The 19,880-nt window shown below is 33.9% G+C and overlaps 1 protein-coding gene across 9 annotated transcripts in view; it reads right to left on the minus strand.

Moving 5' to 3' along the window:
• DMD (dystrophin) overlaps positions 1–19,880 on the minus strand; it is a 2,157,177-nt gene that overhangs the window by 1,951,708 nt on the left and 185,589 nt on the right. For all 9 annotated transcript variants that reach the window (XM_077988314.1, XM_077988313.1, XM_028842274.2 and 6 more), the window contains exon 2: positions 12,482–12,543. In XM_077988314.1, the coding sequence (XP_077844440.1) occupies positions 12,482–12,543 (62 nt within the window). The remainder of the gene's footprint in view (positions 1–12,481; positions 12,544–19,880) is intronic.

Raw genomic sequence — 19,880 nt, forward strand, 5'->3', positions numbered from 1 at the left:
CTAAATAAATAGTGAAATATTCAGTGTTCATGGATAGAAAGACTCAATATTGTAAAGAAGTCAGTTCTTCTCAAGTTGATCTATAGATTTAACGCAATCCCAATCAAAATCCCAGCAAGTTACCTTGCCTCATATAGACAAACTATTTCTAAAGTTTATATGAAAGGCAAAAGACCCAGAATAACCCACACAATACTGAAGGAGAAGAACAAAGTTGGAAAACTGACACTATCTGATTACAAGACTTACTATGAAATGACAGAAATCAAGAAAGTATATTGGCAAAATAATAGACAAATACATCAATAGAACAGAATAAAGAGCGTGGAAATAGACCCACAGAAATACGGTTTACTGATCTTTGACAAAGGGGCAAAGGCAATAGAATGGAGCAAAGATAGTCTTTTCAACAAATAGTGCTGAAACAACTGGACATCTACATCAAAAATATAAATGTAGACATAGACTTTGCACAGTATAAGATGTGAAGAGAGACAAAGATCAAGTTACCACTACTGGATTTACAAGTTAACATTCACTGGTTGTACACACACACAATAGTTGTACACACACACAATGCTAGAGGCACCTGTATCATCTCTCATTGTTTCTTATTTTTTAATAGAGATAAATTTATTTATTTTTGTCATTGAGGATAAATGTTAGGAGTTGAAAACAAATACTCCTTCCATAAAAGCATACTAAAACTAAAATTATTTTCAGTGATTTCCCATGGGAAATTTACCTATACTTTGCCACCAAACCCTCTCCTGCAATAGTCTTTCTTATCCCGGTAAATAACCATCCCATCCTTCCTTTTGCTCAAGCTAAAACTGTTTTTCTCCACTCTCTCAATCTCCATTTTTAGTCCATCAGCAAACTCTGTTACATCTACTTTCAAAATGTATCCAAAATTTGATCATTTCTCCCCAGATCCATGGACACCAACCTAATCCTAGCCACACACACACCCAGCCTTCATTACTACATTATCCTCTAACTCACCTCTCTACTTCTACCTTTGCATCCTACATTCTAACTTACATTATTTCTGGCTACTGTTCAGAACTCTCAAAATCTCCTAATCTCCCACAATGTACAAGCCAAGACCTTTACAATGGTCAATAAGGCCCTACCTGATTTGTTCTAATACCACTCCACTTGTAGCTCCTACTGCTCTTCCTCAGTCACTCTGCACCAGCCATCTTGACTCTTGTTGTCCCACAGACACGCACTCTCTCCTCAGAGTGTACATATTCTTCCTTCTGCCTAGAACTCTCTTCTCCAAGACACCTGCAAGATTCACTCCTTTCCTTCCTTCAGGTTTTTTGTATGCCTCTTAAGTGAGGCTTTTCCAGGACCTACTACATAAAATAGCAACCTACCCCTTGAAATATCCCTATTCTACCCTTATCCTGCTTTATTTTTTTCTCTTAGCACTTGTCACTTTCTGAAATTCTATATTCTAGTTGCAGAGAGAAAAAACAAACAAGTTGACAAACAAATACAGAGAACGTCAGATAGTTTGCTAAATGTTTCCTTCGATTTAGCTCGCTACCTAATAGGGCCCTATGATTAAAGGGACTTGATCTCTTAACTGTTATATTCAAAACAATAGAGCACCTGATATGAAATAGGTAGTGAATGTAGATTTCATGTGTATTTCTGTCAAAGCATGTTTCCTTAAATATAAATTATTTGTAAAGGATAAGAACTTCAAGTACAGATATAATACTCAAAATATTTATTCTCTAACTGACATAATAACTGCAGGTAATTTTAATAGAACTAGTTCCTATGAAAAGTACTCTCCATAGACCTTGTAGATTGAAGACATTTTTTTTCTTTTTTCCTTTGGGCCAGGTGAACTAAATCAAAGAAAGAAACATTTAGCAAATTCATCTGCAACTCTCATTTGTTCTCATTAAAAGACAGCTAATGCTAAACCAAAGAGTGACTTCACACATTTCTAATGAAAAGGTCTCTTAGTTTGCATTCATCACCTGGCCACAATTCTGGACAAGACTGAAAGTGACCGCTTGTTTATAGATCACTTTTTGTCTATTTTTACTGTTACTTATCTCTGCATATAGAACTGGTACAGTGAAATTAGCTAAATTGGGATACAATAAAGCAAAGCGCTTTAAAAAACCATACTCTGCCTTTTATGTTCCAAGATACACACAGGTCTGCCCTCTATGTGCATTATTACAAGAGAGGTTTCTACAGTTGAACTTATATCAATACATTACTGTCAGACTAGATCTTAATTCTTTGTGTTCTGGCTACCATGATCATAATTTGAAATATAATTCTAGGAATCCATAGGAATCTTGGTAAGGTTAAAAATGCAATGCCCTTAAGTGAAGCACAGAGGAAGACCTTCAGAGTGTCACTAAAATGAAATCCTTCTGCTGAAGCAAAGTGAAGCACAAAAGAGAGAGGGAAAGAATCTGTATGCCAGTTGGAAATGTTTTATTCCTAAGAAAAATATACAATTGCCCATTAAAGGATTGCAGTGAAAGACATTTGCGGATACAGTCAACAGTAACACCTCAACAAACTGTTTTTTCTAAACTTTGAACTCAATTATATTAATATCTTTATTCATCGCCTATCTGCCCTGAAACACAAAATAACTGGGATTTTAAAAAATATCATATATGTGTGTGTGTGTGTGTGTGTGTGTGTCAATCAGATAAGTATTTTTAAGTCTTATAACCTAAAACAACTACATATTATATTACATATATATATGTATATATATATACACACACAAACACACACACATTTAAAAAAATAGGTATAGGTTGAGCCTTCCAAATCCAAAACTTCCAAATCCAAAATGTTCCCAAATCAGAAATCTTTTGAGCACTGACATGAAACACAAAGGAAATGCTCGTTGGAGCATTCCGGATTTCAGATTTTTGGATTTGAGATGCTCAACCAGTAAGTATAATGCAAATACTCCAAACAAAAATCCAAAATTTGAAACATTTCTAGTTTCAAACATTTTGGACGAAGAATGCTCAATTAGTATCAGATTGATCGATTTTGAGTCTTTTAACTCGTTCAGTTTTTGAGTATAGTCCCCACAAGATAAATCCCAATTTAAATCAAGTACTTGCAGTGATTCTCAACTGGAAAAAGGTCATTCCCCTTTGAGGGTTCAATAAATTCCTCAATGGGGTTTCCTCAAACATTCTCTACTACAGACCTGATTAAATTACTGAAATTCTAACACTGTGGTTCTCAAAGTGTGGTTCTTTGGCCACCAGCATCAGCATCACCTGAGAACCTGTTAGAAATCCAGATTCCTAGGTCCCACCCTAGACGTATGGAATTAGAAACTCTGACTATGGGCCCCAGCAATCCATGTTTTTTTGTTTTGTTTTGTTTTGTTTTTTTTTTTGAGACTCAGTCTTGCTCTGTCGCCCAGGCTGGAGTGCAGTGACTGGATCTCAGCTCACTGCAAGCTCTGCCTCCCGGGTTCACGCCATTCTCCTGCCTCAGCCTCCCGAGTAGCTGGGACTACAGGTGTCCGCCACCTCGCCCAGCTAGTTTTTTGTATTTTTTAGTAGAGACGGGGTTTCACCATGTTAGCCAGGATGGTCTCGATCTCCTGACCTCGTGATCCGCTCGTCTTGGCCTCCCAAAGTGCTGGGATTACAGGCTTGAGCCACCGCGCCCGGCCGCAATCCATGTTTTAACACACTTTCTAGGTAATTCCAATGTGTTTTGCTGCACCATTTTGGAGTGTGCATGGTATCAAACAACTCTAAAAAAAATGATAACCTGCTTGCTTTTTCATTTTAGGACTTTATGTTTATTGCCAAATATAAAGGGTAGACTTCAGACCAAATTTTACATGAAGCATTAGTGGTGGGGGGGCAGTCTAATTCTTCTATCATTGTCTATTATTTTAGAGCTTCACAGTCTTCAATGAGAAGTTGCAAATTAACATGACTAAGCCATTATCTTATTGTTAGCTCATCCAGCCCCACAAAAATATAATTCTTCAAGAATGGCATTATATGCCTTCTCACAACCTCTCTTCTTCACTCCTAAAGATCTCCCTTGCTACTACTCACCTGACAAGTCATACTTCTTCGATTATTACATATTTCTACGTGCAATTACTGCTGCCTTCATCTTTCTTGAAATTGTCTCTGCTTAGACAACACCAGATTAAATATCACCATCTTTTAAAAAGCTGTTATCCTCTCCAAGCAATTAGTCATTCTGTCTTCTGTTCCCACAGCATTTCTATTACCTTAAAGATTATGTTTTATTTTAATTATTTGTTGATGTAACTGTTTCCTTTCTCAGATGATAATCTCTTGGAGAGGGAAAACCATGTTGGGTTGTGCCTTCATCACTGTATGACAGTATGATTAGCACATAATTGACATTCAATAAGTATTTGCTAAATGTTGAAAGGTTATTTAGTAAACATATATCTCTGATAGGATGGTACCAGAGTGTCAATTGTTCTTTCCAAAATAAAAATACATCACTAATGTCAATATGTGTTGTTTTGCTAGACAGCAAAATAAAATCAGATAAATAATGAATTGGTCCATCAGCCATAGAGAATTTTTTTTTTTTTTTTTTTTTGCTAGCAACAATCATGCTAATTGGTAAATATTTACATATGCAAGCTAAATATGCTTGGTACTGAGATCACTCCATACAATACAGGTGTAATCAGTAATTCCAATTTTCTTGTATTTCAGGACATGGTAACTTAGAGACCAGAACATTTACCTTCTAAAAGGAATTGTCAAGATCTCAGTAACACTGGGTTGATAAACAACAACATATTTCCAAGAAACTTCTTTACTATTAACAATAAGTGATTTGTCTTTCATTGAAAACAGTGACACCTATCACAATCCATTTTTGTCTCACTAACTGAGTAATACCCTTTGTTACTCAGGTACTTTGCAAAGATTGTTTCAGGAAAACATTCAAGGGAATGGTTCTCAGTAGATTAAACCATTTAGTATAATCATCTTGATTCCAAACACAAACACATCATTCTACAAGTCATCTTAACACCAAGTGTAGTACATGCCAGTAAAGTGGTATCTTGATTTTCATATAAAACTGTTTTAAGTTGATATTCACATTGTCATTTACACACAATAATTTGTTTATGAGTAGTAGAAATAAAAAGCAATATTCGAAAATGAAAATATTCAGTTTAGATAACTATACTGAAAACTAAGATTACTCCACTCACCAAAATGCGGTAGGCAAAAATATTAACATTTAAAGTACAAACAGTTCTTGACTTAAGATATTTTGACTTCATAATAGTGCACAGTGATACACATTTAGTAGAAACTGTATTTTGAGTACCCATACATGCATTCTGTTTTTCACTTTCAGCACAGTATTCAATTACATGAGCTAGCTTTATTATAAAATAGGTTTTGTGCAAAATGATTTTGCCCAACTCTAGGATAGTGTTAAGGGATCACATTTCAAGGAGAGTAGGTTAAGCTACATTGTTTCATAGGTTAGGTATATTAAAGGCATTTTTAACTTGTGATATTTTCAACTTACGATGGGTTTATAGGGACCTAACCACACAAGTTGAGGGGCGTCTGTATTAGAAATCATTCAGAAAGAATCAACTAAAAAACTCCCTAAACAAGGGTTGCATTTTGGGGTTAGTAAACATTCAAAGGTGGATTAAAGCCTCTGTTAGTAAGCAAGCATTTAATACCGCCTATTATTGAGTCTTCACTGTCTCCAGCCCCGCTGCCTGCTTCTCATAGGACTTACCAATTTTATGATGTGTCCCAAAAATGCATCACTGGGTAGGTGGGATTGTTGTCCCAACAATAATAGGTATGGAAATATCATGAGTTTTAGAGTCCATTTTCTTGGGTTCTAGCTTCATCTCTTCCATTTACTGTGAGCAAGTCACCTACATTCACATTTTACTCATCTTGAATACTTGACTCATATGATTATTGGAGCAACTAACCATATACATATAATTTTCAGTAGGATTATTAACATGATGGTATACATAAACAAAAAGTTCCCAATCCTCACTATTTCTGAAACGAGGATTTCTATAAATTTCCTGTATCAATATTCATCTCTCCAAAATAATTGCACTAAATAATTCAATTGTTACCAAAGTCTTGTACAGGCTGCTCATCAGCATCCAGAGACATAGTTCACTGTACGTCATCTTCTCTAATGATTTAATTCTTCCTATTATCAGATAAAAAGAAACAGGAAGCCAGGGGCACAGGGGTAATTTTAGATCTATGTAAAACCTTCCAAGGCACAATAGCTCTTCTCGATTACTTCTGTTAAAGCAGGCACGTTGTACAATAGTTATATATAAATGTGTTAGTTATATACAAATTTAGAATTAACTTACACAATGGAAAGGTACATATATATTGCTACCTCCTTCACTGAAATAATGTTTTGCCACTTTGTCCCAGTATCATCCTTTTATTAAAAAAAGTCTAAGTTCATTTTAAATATATAACATGCTTATTGGGTGCATGTATATGTGTGTGTGTGCATGTGTGTTTGTGTGTGTGTGTTTGTGTGTACGTGTTGAGGACATGAATTGGCATACAGAGTGTAGTAGGATAATAACACATGAATAAATGCTCTTCTGTGTTAAAACAAGGCATGGCATTGTGGACAAGCTGTCCTTTATGTAATCATGTTACTTGGCTATTAAGCATATCAGCTACGACCAAAATGCACTGAAAACCAGGACGCTTACAGTATTCTGGACTCTACCTGGCCATTCAGAATGGAAGTGGCAAGAAGCAGAAGAATGCAAAATGTTATGGAGATTGAATTTCTCACCAGTCAGATTTTTGGGGTTACTAGTTGCTGTAGGAACAGATTCATCCAATGTAGAGAAACAAGGAAATATGGTTTATTACAAACTAGGTTGCAGAATTAAAATTCATGTGTGTTTCAATAACATCATGAAATTATGGAGTTAGGAACACAATGATTACAACTAAAATGACATGTTCTCAAGAAGACCAGATGAGAGCATGGAAAATAATAGAAGTAAATAAGAAGGAGAGATTCAGTAGAAAAATATTCATAAATATATGCATTTTTAAATTCAATTCAGAAAATATGTTACATAATGACAAAAATGGGACTATTTTTTGTTCATATGGTTTACTATTTATAATGCCCTTTTAATATATGTTTTGTTACAAGTAGGCATGAACATATAAGAAAAATAAGACTCAAAGAATTTCAATTTTATATTTACCTTTCTTTTCAAATAAATTAAAGGATGGATATAACGTTTTCTCCTAAGGTAGAGAGTGGTGTAAAGAAGCCTGCTTCATCAAAAAATAATGTGCTGGTGGGGTTGTGGAGAAAATGGAATACTTATACACTGTTGGTGGGAGAGTAAATTAGTTAAATCATTGTGGAAGTCAGTGTAGTGATTCCTCAAAGAGCTAAAAACAGAACTACCATTCAACCCAGCAATCCCATTATTGGGCATATACCCAGAGAAATATAAATCATTCTATTATAAAGACATGTGCATACATGTGTTCACTGCAGCACTATTTACAATAGCAAAGACGTAGAATCAACCCAAATGCCCATCAATGATAGACTGGATCAAGGAAATGTGGTACATATACACCATGGAATACTATGCAGCCATAAGAAAGAATGAGATCATATCCTTTGCAGGGACATGGGTGGAGTTGGATGCCATTATCCTTAGCAAACTGATGCAGGAACAGAAAACCAAGTACTGCACATTCTCACTTATAGGTGGGAGCTAAATGATGAGAACACATGGACACACAGAGGGGAATAACGCACACTGGGGCTTATTGGACGGCGGAGGGTGGAGGGTGGGAGGAGGGAGAGGATCAGGAAAAATAATTAATGGGTCCTAGGCTTAATATCTGGGTGATGAAATAATCTGTATAACCAACCCCCATGACACAAGTTTACCTATATAACAAACCTGCACATGTACCCCTGAACTTAAAGGTTAAAAACAGAAAGCCTGCTTTACTGACTCACAAGTTTAGTGTTAATTTATACTACATCATGCTTATCATGCTGGCTAAAAGGTAAATTAAAAATAAATCTTGCAAAAATTATGTCATATCAATTTATTTTATCACATAATACTGTTCAAAGAGGGCGAGTCCTGGCTTTTTAATGTAGAGATGTACGTTGCGGCAATGAAGAGGTAAATGAACTATTGTGGCAGGCCAGGTCTCACTAACGCAGGCCTCCATAACAACTGTTTCAGCACTGACTGAGTGGGAAAGTTAAATATTAAAAGCTGATAGAGCCAGTGCTCTTATACAAAGGCTGGAAGGTAACAAAAGTCCACCAAGAGTTTTGCCCAAGCCTTTCCTGGGCCTTGAAGCATGACAAGATAATGAAGGAATTCTTAACAGGACCCTTTTAGTATTAACAAAGTTTTATTGGGGGTCTGAAGAGACTCCCCAGGCCTCCACAAATAAGTTTACTGGGTTCTGAAGGAACTCCCCCAAACTCCATGATTTATCAGGAGATAAGATAAGGGTAATCATCCCAGCACCTGGACCCATTTAGATTAAGTACATTTACTGAGTCTCCAGAGGAAGGTCTTCAGTAATCAGATCTTAGTTATAGATTAGAAGAAGTAAATCACTTATATTTTTAGACGAATGCACACTTACATGTAGACATACAGTGTAGAAGATATATAAGCTCTGGAAAACTTGGCAATTTTGAGTTGGTCTGGGGATAATTTCCAGGCCTTCTCCCTGTAACCAGTTACAGAAATAAAAACTCCCTCCTTTCCCAGTTCACCTGCATCTCCTTATTGGGCCACAAGAATAAGCAGCCCAACCGTCAGTTTGGTCCAGGAACACTATCATCATATCATGGGCTTTTGTGAAGACATTAAACAAAACTAATTATACATTTCTACTTCATTTAAGTCAAATATGCATACTATGTTGGAAAAAAGTCAGACAGAAGAGTGAAGTATGGAAATAATGATGATCACTAAATTCAGTATAGGATCAAAACCATCATATCACTCATTGGGAGATAGTTTATCTCTCTCAATTGATCTAGTAGTAAACATTTTTTCCATAAAAATTTTCTCAAATACAAACATCAAGCACATTTTATGGCAAAATTATTTTTGGTCATGATTTCAAAACTGTACTTTCCTTTAATAAGCCTGCATGGATGAGCATGATTTTTATAATGCAAATTATATTTGCCATAGAGTATACACTAGGCTTTTTAAAGGATTATAACATATCAATAAATTACATGGAAAGAATATATACCCTGAATTAATCTTATCTAGAAATGGCTTTGTGTTTATGTGGAGATAAATATTGTTCAGTTATCTCTATATAATAGATGTGACAAATCACATTCTAGTAGAATTTTTTGGAATTGAAGGTTAATAGAAGACTTATTTTAAAAAGAGAGGGCTTATTTTTAAAATGGTACTGGGAAAGTGAAAAATCAGTTAGATTAGACACATTTGGCTTCAAATGACGCCACAACAACAAGGATACATTTAATCACATTTATTTCCTTAAAATATCCCTTCCGTAGCTTTACAAAATAACAAGGAAATATTTTGTTGTCTCTCTATAATTTACAAATATTATATAAATGTGTATATAAAAGGCAATGAAAAATTATCATCTGTCTGTGTGGTAAATTAGACACAGACAGACATTAATATGACTATAAAAATGAATATGAGTTAGGTTTATTAGTGAGGCATTTTTATGGTTATATGAATGTGTCTGTGCCTGTGTCTAATTTACCACACAGGCAGGTAATTTTTCATTGCCTTTTTTCTCTTTTTAAAGTCTTCTTCAGCACAATTTTTCCACTCAGTTTTTCTTCTATTTCTAAATTTAGCATAGATTTAATGATTTGTACTACTGACCTAGTGTCTTTATTCTATTTATGTAGTGCACTAGTAATAAACATTGAGATTATATAGAAGATATACATTCCTGCCTTTGATAGGCTCACATTTTAGAGCTTTCTTCATAAAGTTTACCAGATTCCCTCTAGCTCAGATTACTGCTTTCTCAGACCACCCACACTGTGCCCACTCAGTTCTACTCCATTTAGAAATTAACCAAAAACTCCCAAATAACTGTGCAGGCTCCATGAGATCAGGAGATTCCACTTCAACTAATTTGTGTATCCTACAGGGCTAGAATTCTGCTGAAAGGCATATGCAGCGATGCAATAAATTGCCAAATGATGATATATATCACGATTATGTTTATCTTTTGGTATCACCAAGTGATTTAAACTGAATCAACAAGCTTCCTCTAAATTCCCATCTTCTTCAAAAGTGTCTAAAACAATGTAGTCACTTGCCGAAGTTTTGACAGAAAAGAGTAAGAGGAAAAATATTCTTTCCAAGTTCTCAAAATTAGAAGTTAGTGCACATGTATATACACATTTTACCTTTAAATAAGTTTTCTCCTCTGTCTTTGTAAACTTTTATTTCTATTCCTGACACTTAGGATATGCTTGATAATAGAATTTCTGTACTTGAAAGAATGGTGACTCTTTTGATCAATTATAACAGACTTAGGGAGAACATTTGCAATATAACTGAAAAGTGTGAGTTGAATTAGAGGATGCAAATATTTGGGAAGAAAACAGTAAATGTACTCATATATGTGAATATTTTACAGTTTTAAGATACGGGCTTTCATAAGGACAGAAAAAAATATACCAAATTGCTCTAAGGCAGTGCTAACAATATATAAATAGAGGATGGACTTGATATCAAGCTTTGATTTGTATATTAACAGGTGAGTTGTGATAAATGATAATGGAAAAATGATAATGCACAGAGTGAAGATCTATTTCAATTTGTGGAAATGAGGATACACAGTACTTGTCATGTTTACACACCTTTTAAAAATTACTCTGATTCAATTCAAAGATTCACAGTATTGTCACATTTATTATTTCAGAAAAATCTCTTCACAATTCTGATTTGTCTGTATGTTTGTTTGAAAATATATCTCGTCTGCTTCAGAATTCCAAAACTTAAAAATGTAAATGATGCCAGTATATACAGCAATTAAACCATATATACCCATCTTATAAATATTCTGAGAATTATGAATACCTATCCTAAATATCCTGGGTTTATTTTAAATTTATTCTTCTCGATTTGTGTTGTTATATTTTATTTCATTTAGCTAAAAAAGTTGAGGATTTAAAAAACATTTTTAAAATATATGTTTCACTTTATGTCTATAATAGAAATTTATTATTAATTCAGCAAGTAAATAAAATGAACTTTTATTAGTTAAAATTCAGTAAGTTATATTAAACAGTACATGGCAACATTCTGCTACCAAATACCACAAAGAACAGACAATATTCTAAAAACGTTTGTCATAGGAAAGGGAGAACTTTTGAGATTGGATCTCCTAGTGGATTGTTTTGGATCCATTATCATGATTTTTACAAAATCAGACCCATAGAGGGAGTAATTCATAGCTATTAAGAGTATTGGGCATTTTACTAGAAATTTTCACTTTTAGTGACTCTTTAAATCATTACAATAAGAAACAAAATATCCATTATCAAAACTATGCCACTCTTAAAGTCTAGGCTTTAAGGGTCATATTTTATTAGCTTTATTTTTCCATTATCTAGATTTGATGTTTCAATTAAGCAATCAAAATATACATATATAACCATTCATGATGGAAACATAAGAAAGCTAACTCACCAAACATTTGATTGATTTACCCAAATCGAGAATAATAATTAAAATGCAAGTCTTTTAAACCTTGACATACCAATAAACCTCCATATATTGTATTCCTAATACTACTTTTCAGGGTAAGAATATCTTGCTCTGTGTTCACCTATAATCATCTAGAGTTGTGCTATTGATTAGAAATTGAGTTGTATTTGCAAAATGAGTAAATATTAAGAGTATGGATCAATGACTGCAGAAATACAAGATGAACTTATTGTCTTTAATTATTTGAAATATGCTCTAAATTATAGTGGCTTAATACACCCAAAGCAATTATATTGTTTTTCTTGAACTTGGTAAAGACGAAGAGGGACAAAAAAATAATTTTCACAACAAAAATCCCTCATATCTTCTTCTACTGTGTGACATATTCTAGCTACTTGATGGAAGGTTGCCGCTATAACCTCTGATGACTCATGTCATTAAAGAAACTCACATTGTCAAGAATAATCCAAGACACACATTTTATATGATTAAATCGTGTATCTTTGCCATATCTTCTGCTGCTTACTCCTTAAATAAGAGTGAACATAATGTTCCCAGATTTGGACAGCTAAAATAAAATGACAGTATGAGAAAAATAACACGGATTTTTAAGATACACAGGTACATAGTCCATTTTGAAAATTTCACAACTTAGATCTTAAAAGTAAAGTAACAAACCATTCTTACCTTAGAAAATTGTGCATTTACCCATTTTGTGAATGTTTTCTTTTGAACATCTTCTCTTTCATCTAAAATGCAAAATAAAAAAATAAAAGTTAAGAAGCAACTTTAAATATAATTCTTATTTTACAACCAAAGTAACTTTCCATTATTATGTGTTAATGTTATTTTACCTTTAGTATTACATTCATTGATAAATGGAATTAAACATGAGTGATGCTGGTTTGGGATATCCAAATTAAAATGATATCTGAAAAATGGCCAGGTGTGGTGGCTCACACCTGTAATCCCAACAGTTTGGGAGGCTGATGAGGACGGATCACTTGAGGCCAGTAGTTTGAGATCAGTCAGGCCAACATGGCGAAACCCCATCTCTACGGAAAATACAAAAATTAGCCAGGCATGGTGGCATGCGCCTGTAATCCCAGCTACTTGGGAGGCTGAGGCAGGAGAATCATTTGAATCCAGGAGGTGGAGGTTGCAGTGAGCCGAGATCATAGCACTGCACTCCAGCCTGGGCAACAGAGTGAGATCCTGTCTCAGATTTGTAGTATCTGAAAAATAATTAATATGACCAAACCCATAGTCATTCAAATACTGTATGACTAGAGAAAAAAAGTCTCATCTGAATAGTAGTATTTATTCCCCAGTTATGAATAGATACTCCAGTATCATTAAAAGAAACTCGCAGCTGTCATTTACTCTGAAAAACTGTTTTGGAGGCTTTCCCCATGCTATCCACCCGACCATGTAGAAATGATTATTCCTTCCTTTGCAGCATCTACATTCTCTAACATGGGCCTGCTCTCACTATGGAAGAGGTTTCCTGATGAGCAGGAGCATGGTTTAGTTATCTTTGCTTCCCAGAGCTTAGCACACTGTCTGAACAAATTAAGAGCTCAGAAAATAAATTTGACAAATACGTGAATGCTTTAAGGGAGGGGAGACTCTACAACTCTATAATTTCTAGGACCTCTTTTCATCTAAAAGTCAGAAAATTTCAAATAAAAATGCAAATGATACTCTTCATGGCCTACATATAAATACTCAAAGAAAAAACCCCCAAGGATTTATACTAAGGGATTAGGGAGAAAAATTATTAAAAAACAGCTTCACAGAATTCGTTTCTACAAATGATCTTTTTGTCCCTAAACTGGAAATTAGTATTAAGTCAAATGGACAGAAAAATCATCAATCTTGATATATTAAAATGTTTTTCTCCAAGCCAAAGACTATTTTTTAATTATTGTAAATATAATCATATTAGTTAATGTTCAGTAAATGAATGTATCTGAGAGATATTTAAAATTTATACATTTTATATTTTATTTACTTGAATCAAAAGAACTGTTCTTGAAATGCCCTTCACAAAGTAATCATGTTTGCTCTCGTATTTTTTTCAGGAGTAAATCTCCATTGCCTCTCTTAAAAACATGATAAGGAATCACTTTCTCATCACAAATATATGCATGCACTAAAAATATCTGTTTATCTTTAAATCACAATATTAATCTATAAGTAGATTCCTTTAATCAATATGAGAAATAACAGTGAATACATAAATTTCAAACTTTCATCTTAAGTGAGAAATTTTATTTAGCATTACAAATACATTTTTATTATTTAATTGTGTTATTCCCAGAAGCTTCTATATGTATGGTCAATATCAACATTATGCATATGGTATGTAATTAATCTTAGCTACAATATGGAAGTATTTCCTTTGTTGACAAGGGTGAATAAATAAAAACAGATAGTAATAGTTTTCAAACCTATTCTAGTTTCCTTCAAATCTTTACTTTCATAAAATTAATACTAACCCTTGCAAAATAATTTTAAAAAGAAATGGAACATTTCAAAATGGTCAAAATTAAACCATCTTCATTGACTTTCTGGAGGAAGTTTGGTCAATACATCTATGTATCAATAGTATATACATATATTCCTAAAAGCAAATGACCTTATTTGCAATTCCACTTATTTTTCCTACATGTGCATGCATACCTTCTGTCAGAAAGCAGAGAGTAAATGAGTCAGTTGAAAGCATACATTCAGATGTCTTTGAAACATACCCCAAACCCTCTGCCAAAAGCTCATATGAGGTCTTTTGAAGTGATTTAATCTAGAGGCTTTTAAGTGAAAAATACGGAGTAGAACAACATGTTTATCCTTTTCAGTTATATGAACAAGGAGCATTTTTTAGGTAAGCATCAAAGGCAGCACGAAAATCTTGACATTATGTGCAAAATGTTACGTATCTACTGTGTAAATAACACTAAATGTGAGCTTCAACATATAAACATCTTCGCTGGCTGTCCTCTCTTACCTCTATGTCTTTAATACAAGAAAAATATGTCTTCAATGAATTATTGTTTTATTTTGGTATAGTAGCATATATTTTCTTCAACATAATAATTATTAATATAATTAATTGTATTATTATAATAAAATGTATAACAATCCTTAGTGTCTTACTATTCATAAAGTTGTTTCAATTATGTCATCTCAATCTGTATGTAATTTACTACTTTATATATAAACACAAGTTGAGAAGGAATAAAGCTATTAAGTGACAGAAATGAACTCGATATAGATTTTCTGAATCAAAGTTCATGGCTTTTCACATTGACCAGATATCTATCATTTACATTATAATTGCATAATTAACAATACAGAATACCATAACATAATCAGAGTCACAAAAGGTGAACATATTAACACAAATGCAAAATAACCATGAAATCAGAGCTTCTATTTTGAGCAACTCAAGGAGGTTCCGTGTATGTTGTAACCTATGTGAATAGCGTCCTGGAATTTTTCAATGCATAACTTATATGTCTGTATGAACTAATCTAGAACTGAATAATGAACCTTCCTTATGATACTGGATGATATGGTTGTTGATACTTCAAATAATAATGCTCTTACATTTACTAATTGATATTTGGTATTTCAATTTTCGTCTTATATACCATTATGGAAATATTTTAACATCCAAAAATCAATCAAAATTTTTATGTCCACACTTTTAAATTCTCCATAAATATATATTTCATATAACCAAAATAATATTCTTTCTTTTTCACTCATTTTATCATAGAGATCATACAGGCTGCTCTTTCCTTTTGTTTGGTATTAGAGACTAATCACAATAAACATGTTCATGCACTCACTTCTTTTTTGTTTTTATAATTGTCTTAGAATAAATTATCAGTTCAACATTATGAAAACCTTTATGACTTTTGCTAAATATCTTTATAATACTTTCCAAGTGATCATACCCACTTCTACTGGTACCAGAAAGAATGATATTGGGAATTATAATCTCATCAGCAGGTATGTCATTGATAGGAGTCTTGCTGCTTTAGTCTTTTGAGGTATTGCTGCTTTGTTTAGATGTAAGGAGATATTTGATGTTTGCTTTAATTATAATTAACTTGATTACTAATGAAGTAGAACATGTTTCATGCATTTATTTATTCTGCATGTTTCTACTTTTGTCAAAATACTTGTTTATATCCTTGCTCATGTATCTATTGAGCATTTAATATTTAAAATTAATTGGAATGAGATAATTATATATTGGTAATTCTTAAACATTTCAAGTCATGGGCTCCATTTGACTATCTGATGAAAATAATGAACCTTCTCTACAGAAAAATGTCTACACATATATATTTGCATATAGTTTCATACAGTTCACTGACCTCCCTGCAGAAAACTCCTATTACCATAAAATCCAAGTTAACGATCACCATTGTAAATTAAGCTACTTACTTTTAGTCAATGAATGAATGTATTTTCCCAAGTAGTCATGTGCCTTTTAATTTTTATTTTATTATGGTAAAATGTTATACTTATTTACTTGACTTGATATATTTTTATTGCTATTTGTCATAGTGCTTAAAAGTTGACTATTTTAAGTTGTATACCCTTAGTTAACCTAAAGCCACTATACATACACATCATACATACATAAATTGTTCTAGAAACTATTTTAATACGTTAACATGATGTGTATTTCTGTAGTCACATAGTCTATAGTAAAACTATAGAATATTAATGTGCAATCAGCAACAAAGCAAATGAGAAAAGAATAAAGTGATAGCTGTTTTATTACAAAATGATTATGTGCTCCTGTTTAGTCATTTCAAGTAGCACATATTCTATTTCATTTCCTTTAGGGTTTGTTTATAACTGATTTTATTTTACTAATAAAAATATGCATGTGCATATTAATATGAAAGGCAAAGAAGAAAATATCTCTTAGGAAAATTTACTTGAAAACAGTTCCCTGGAGATATCAAGAAGTGAAGAACTACTACTTCATAAATTGCAAAAACTGACCAATGTTTTATTTTATTCTCTCTATGGGAAAAACCCATATAAAATTAGCTTTCTAACATGACATAAAAATTGTATTTCCTCTCAGAAATCTTTAACCCCTTCTAATAAAGTTATTTTTATTCAGTATATGTGGCCTTTCATATTTTTTAAGATTAGTACAATGAACTTTTACCTTGTTAATAACTTTTATATTCCTTAGTCCCTCAGGAGTATAAATGTGGGATATACTAAACTGCAATATTCATGATTCACAAGAGCAAGTTGCTGCAGAAGAATGATATTGGGCAAACTGAGAGAACATTAAATCTGTGGAACGGGCTTCCAGTCACTTTGCAGGACTTATGAGAATTGTGGCCTTAAAATTGCCAAGCCTCAGCCTCTTTAACTGTGAAATGAGAATATTCATTGCTTTTTAACTCACAGATCTATTGACAAGATATAATGAGATCATTTACTTATGCAATAATTTATAGAATAATTATTTACAGAATGCTTACTATGTCGTGGTCATTGCACTAGTTACTGAAAATATAAACAAGATTCAGTCTGGGAGAGCTCTTAGCCTAGTAGATAACAGACACATCATAGATAAATATGAAACATTTTGCATAAACAAAAATATATATAAATTTAAAGGGTATTATAGGAGCACGGAGAAAGGAATATGTAGCCACATGGAGAAAAGATATTTTGGAGAAGGTAATGGGTAGGTTGAGTTTAGAAGAATGACAGAAAGTAAAGAAGGAATAAAGGTAGGAGGAGGATAAAGATGAATCTCACTAAGCAGACAGTAAGACAAGGACAGAGCGATAAGAAACTGAAAGTACATGCTCATTCACTATGCAATTCTGTTTTGTTGCCCTCTAAAATGTGAGAAACGGAGTGGCATGGAATGAAATTGCATTGAGAGTTAGGAGTGAGATGCTGAAAGGCCTCCACAAGACCTCTTCTCTGCTATCAGATAAGACAATGTAAGTGAAAGCATTTAAAAACTGGGGGGAAAAAACAGAAAAATAGTTCTATAAACACTAATAATTATTCCCATTACATAAAGCAATTAGCCATAATCTGTGCAAGAAAATAAATTTTTTTTGACACAAGGTCTCACTCTGTCCCCCAGGCTGGAGTGCATTGGAACCACCATAGCTCACTGTAACTTCAGATTCCTGGGCTCAAGCAATTCTCTCAGCTCTGTCTCCTCAGTAGCTAGGACTACAGGCACACATCACCACATCTGTCTAATTTTTATTTTTTTTTCTTTTGTAAAGATGGGGTCTCCCTATGTTGCCCAGGCTGGTCTCAAACTCCTGGCCTCCATCAATCCTTCTGCCTCAGCCTCCCAAAGTGCTAGGACTACAGGCATGAGCCAACACACTCGGCCTAGAAAAACCCTTTTTAAATGATATTTCCTTGGGGGCTAGCTAATATGTTAATTGAATATCTTCATCCCTAATGTGACACAGAAAATGTATCTTTAAAAGGAGAAGGGAATATTAAAGTTGATACCAGTTTAGAAATACATGTAGTGAAGAAATGCAATGGGATAAGTTAATTTCACTTAAAGAAAGAACTATGAAGTAATATGGGAGGGCAATTAAGTTCAGTCTATTCTCTGCTTCCACCAAACATGAGAAAAAAGAAAATGAAAAATATGGAAGATTAATGATAAACGTTAGATAAGGTTGTGTGATACTTTAGAGCATTATAAAGGAAGGCAACACATTTAGTACATATTTAGAAAATGGATTTACTGGCCGGGCGCGGTGGCTCAAGCCTGTAATCCCAGCACTTTGGGAGGCCGAGACGGGCGGATCACGAGGTCAGGAGATCAAGATCATCTTGGCTAACACGGTGAAACCCCGTCTCTACTAAAAAATACAAAAAACTAGCCGGGCGAGGTGGCTGGCGCCTGTAGTCCCAGCTACACGGGAGGCTGAGGCAGGAGAATGGCGGGAACCCGGGAGGCAGAGCTTGCAGTGAGCCGAGATCCGGCCACTGCACTCCAACCTTGGCGACATAGCGAGACTCTGTCTCAAAAAAAAAAAAAAAAAAAAAAAAAAAGAAAATGGATTTACTGTGCCATTAATATTACAAAATTGCAATGCAGAGTGGAGGAGGCTGCAATGGAAAATGGTATGAAAAATGCTTTCTGTTAAATCTGAGTAATAGTCTTTCATTATGGGATTTTTCTACGGCCTGAGGTGACATTAGTGGTCAGCTTATAATGAGGAGGTCTAAAATAATTAAACTTCTGCACAAAGAACAGAACAACTGTTCATGTCGAAGATATTTCCTTATTTCCCATTCACTCTACAATCAATGTAATGCAGTCTTCACTGCTCATCATCCTACAAAAGTTGTTCTTAATAACATCACCTACATCCTTTCTCATTTCCAAGAGAGTGACTGTCTGGATCAGAGCTGTAATCCCAGCACTTAGCATAGAATGTGTTAGGTGTTTTAAGTTAATGAAGACCAGATTTACTTTTTAGTCCTCTTCTCATTTTTCTCCGCTGCAGATATTAATTATATTAACCTGTGGTAGGCAGAATAATGTCTCCTCAAAAATGACCACGTGCTAATCCCTGACATCTGTGAATAAATTATGTTACATGGCAAAGTGGAATTATTGCAGATAGAATTAGACTTTCTAATTAGCTAACTTTTGATAGGGAGATTATCCCAGATTATCTGGGTGGGCAGGATGTAATCACAAGGGTCCTTATAAGGGAGAAAGGTTGGCGTAAGGGGAGAATTAGAAAGCAGTATGAGAAGGACTTGGTCCAAGGTGGCTGGTTTTGAAGATGTAGGAAGAAGGTCATGAGCCAAATAACATGGGGATTCTCTAGAAAATGGAAAAGGTAAGGAGACAGACTCTCCCCTGAGCCCAGTAAGGTCCATTTTGGATTTCTGACCTGCAGAACTGTCTGAGAATAAATGTATATAATTTTAAGCCACTGAATTTGTGGTAATTGTATAGCAGCAATAGGAAACTAATAAATTACATTTCATATTTAAGGCTATTAAATGACAAATGTGTACTTGACATCTACTAAGT

This window comes from Macaca mulatta, chromosome X (genome assembly GCF_049350105.2).
Source record: "Macaca mulatta isolate MMU2019108-1 chromosome X, T2T-MMU8v2.0, whole genome shotgun sequence".
NCBI lineage: Eukaryota > Metazoa > Chordata > Mammalia > Primates > Cercopithecidae > Macaca > Macaca mulatta.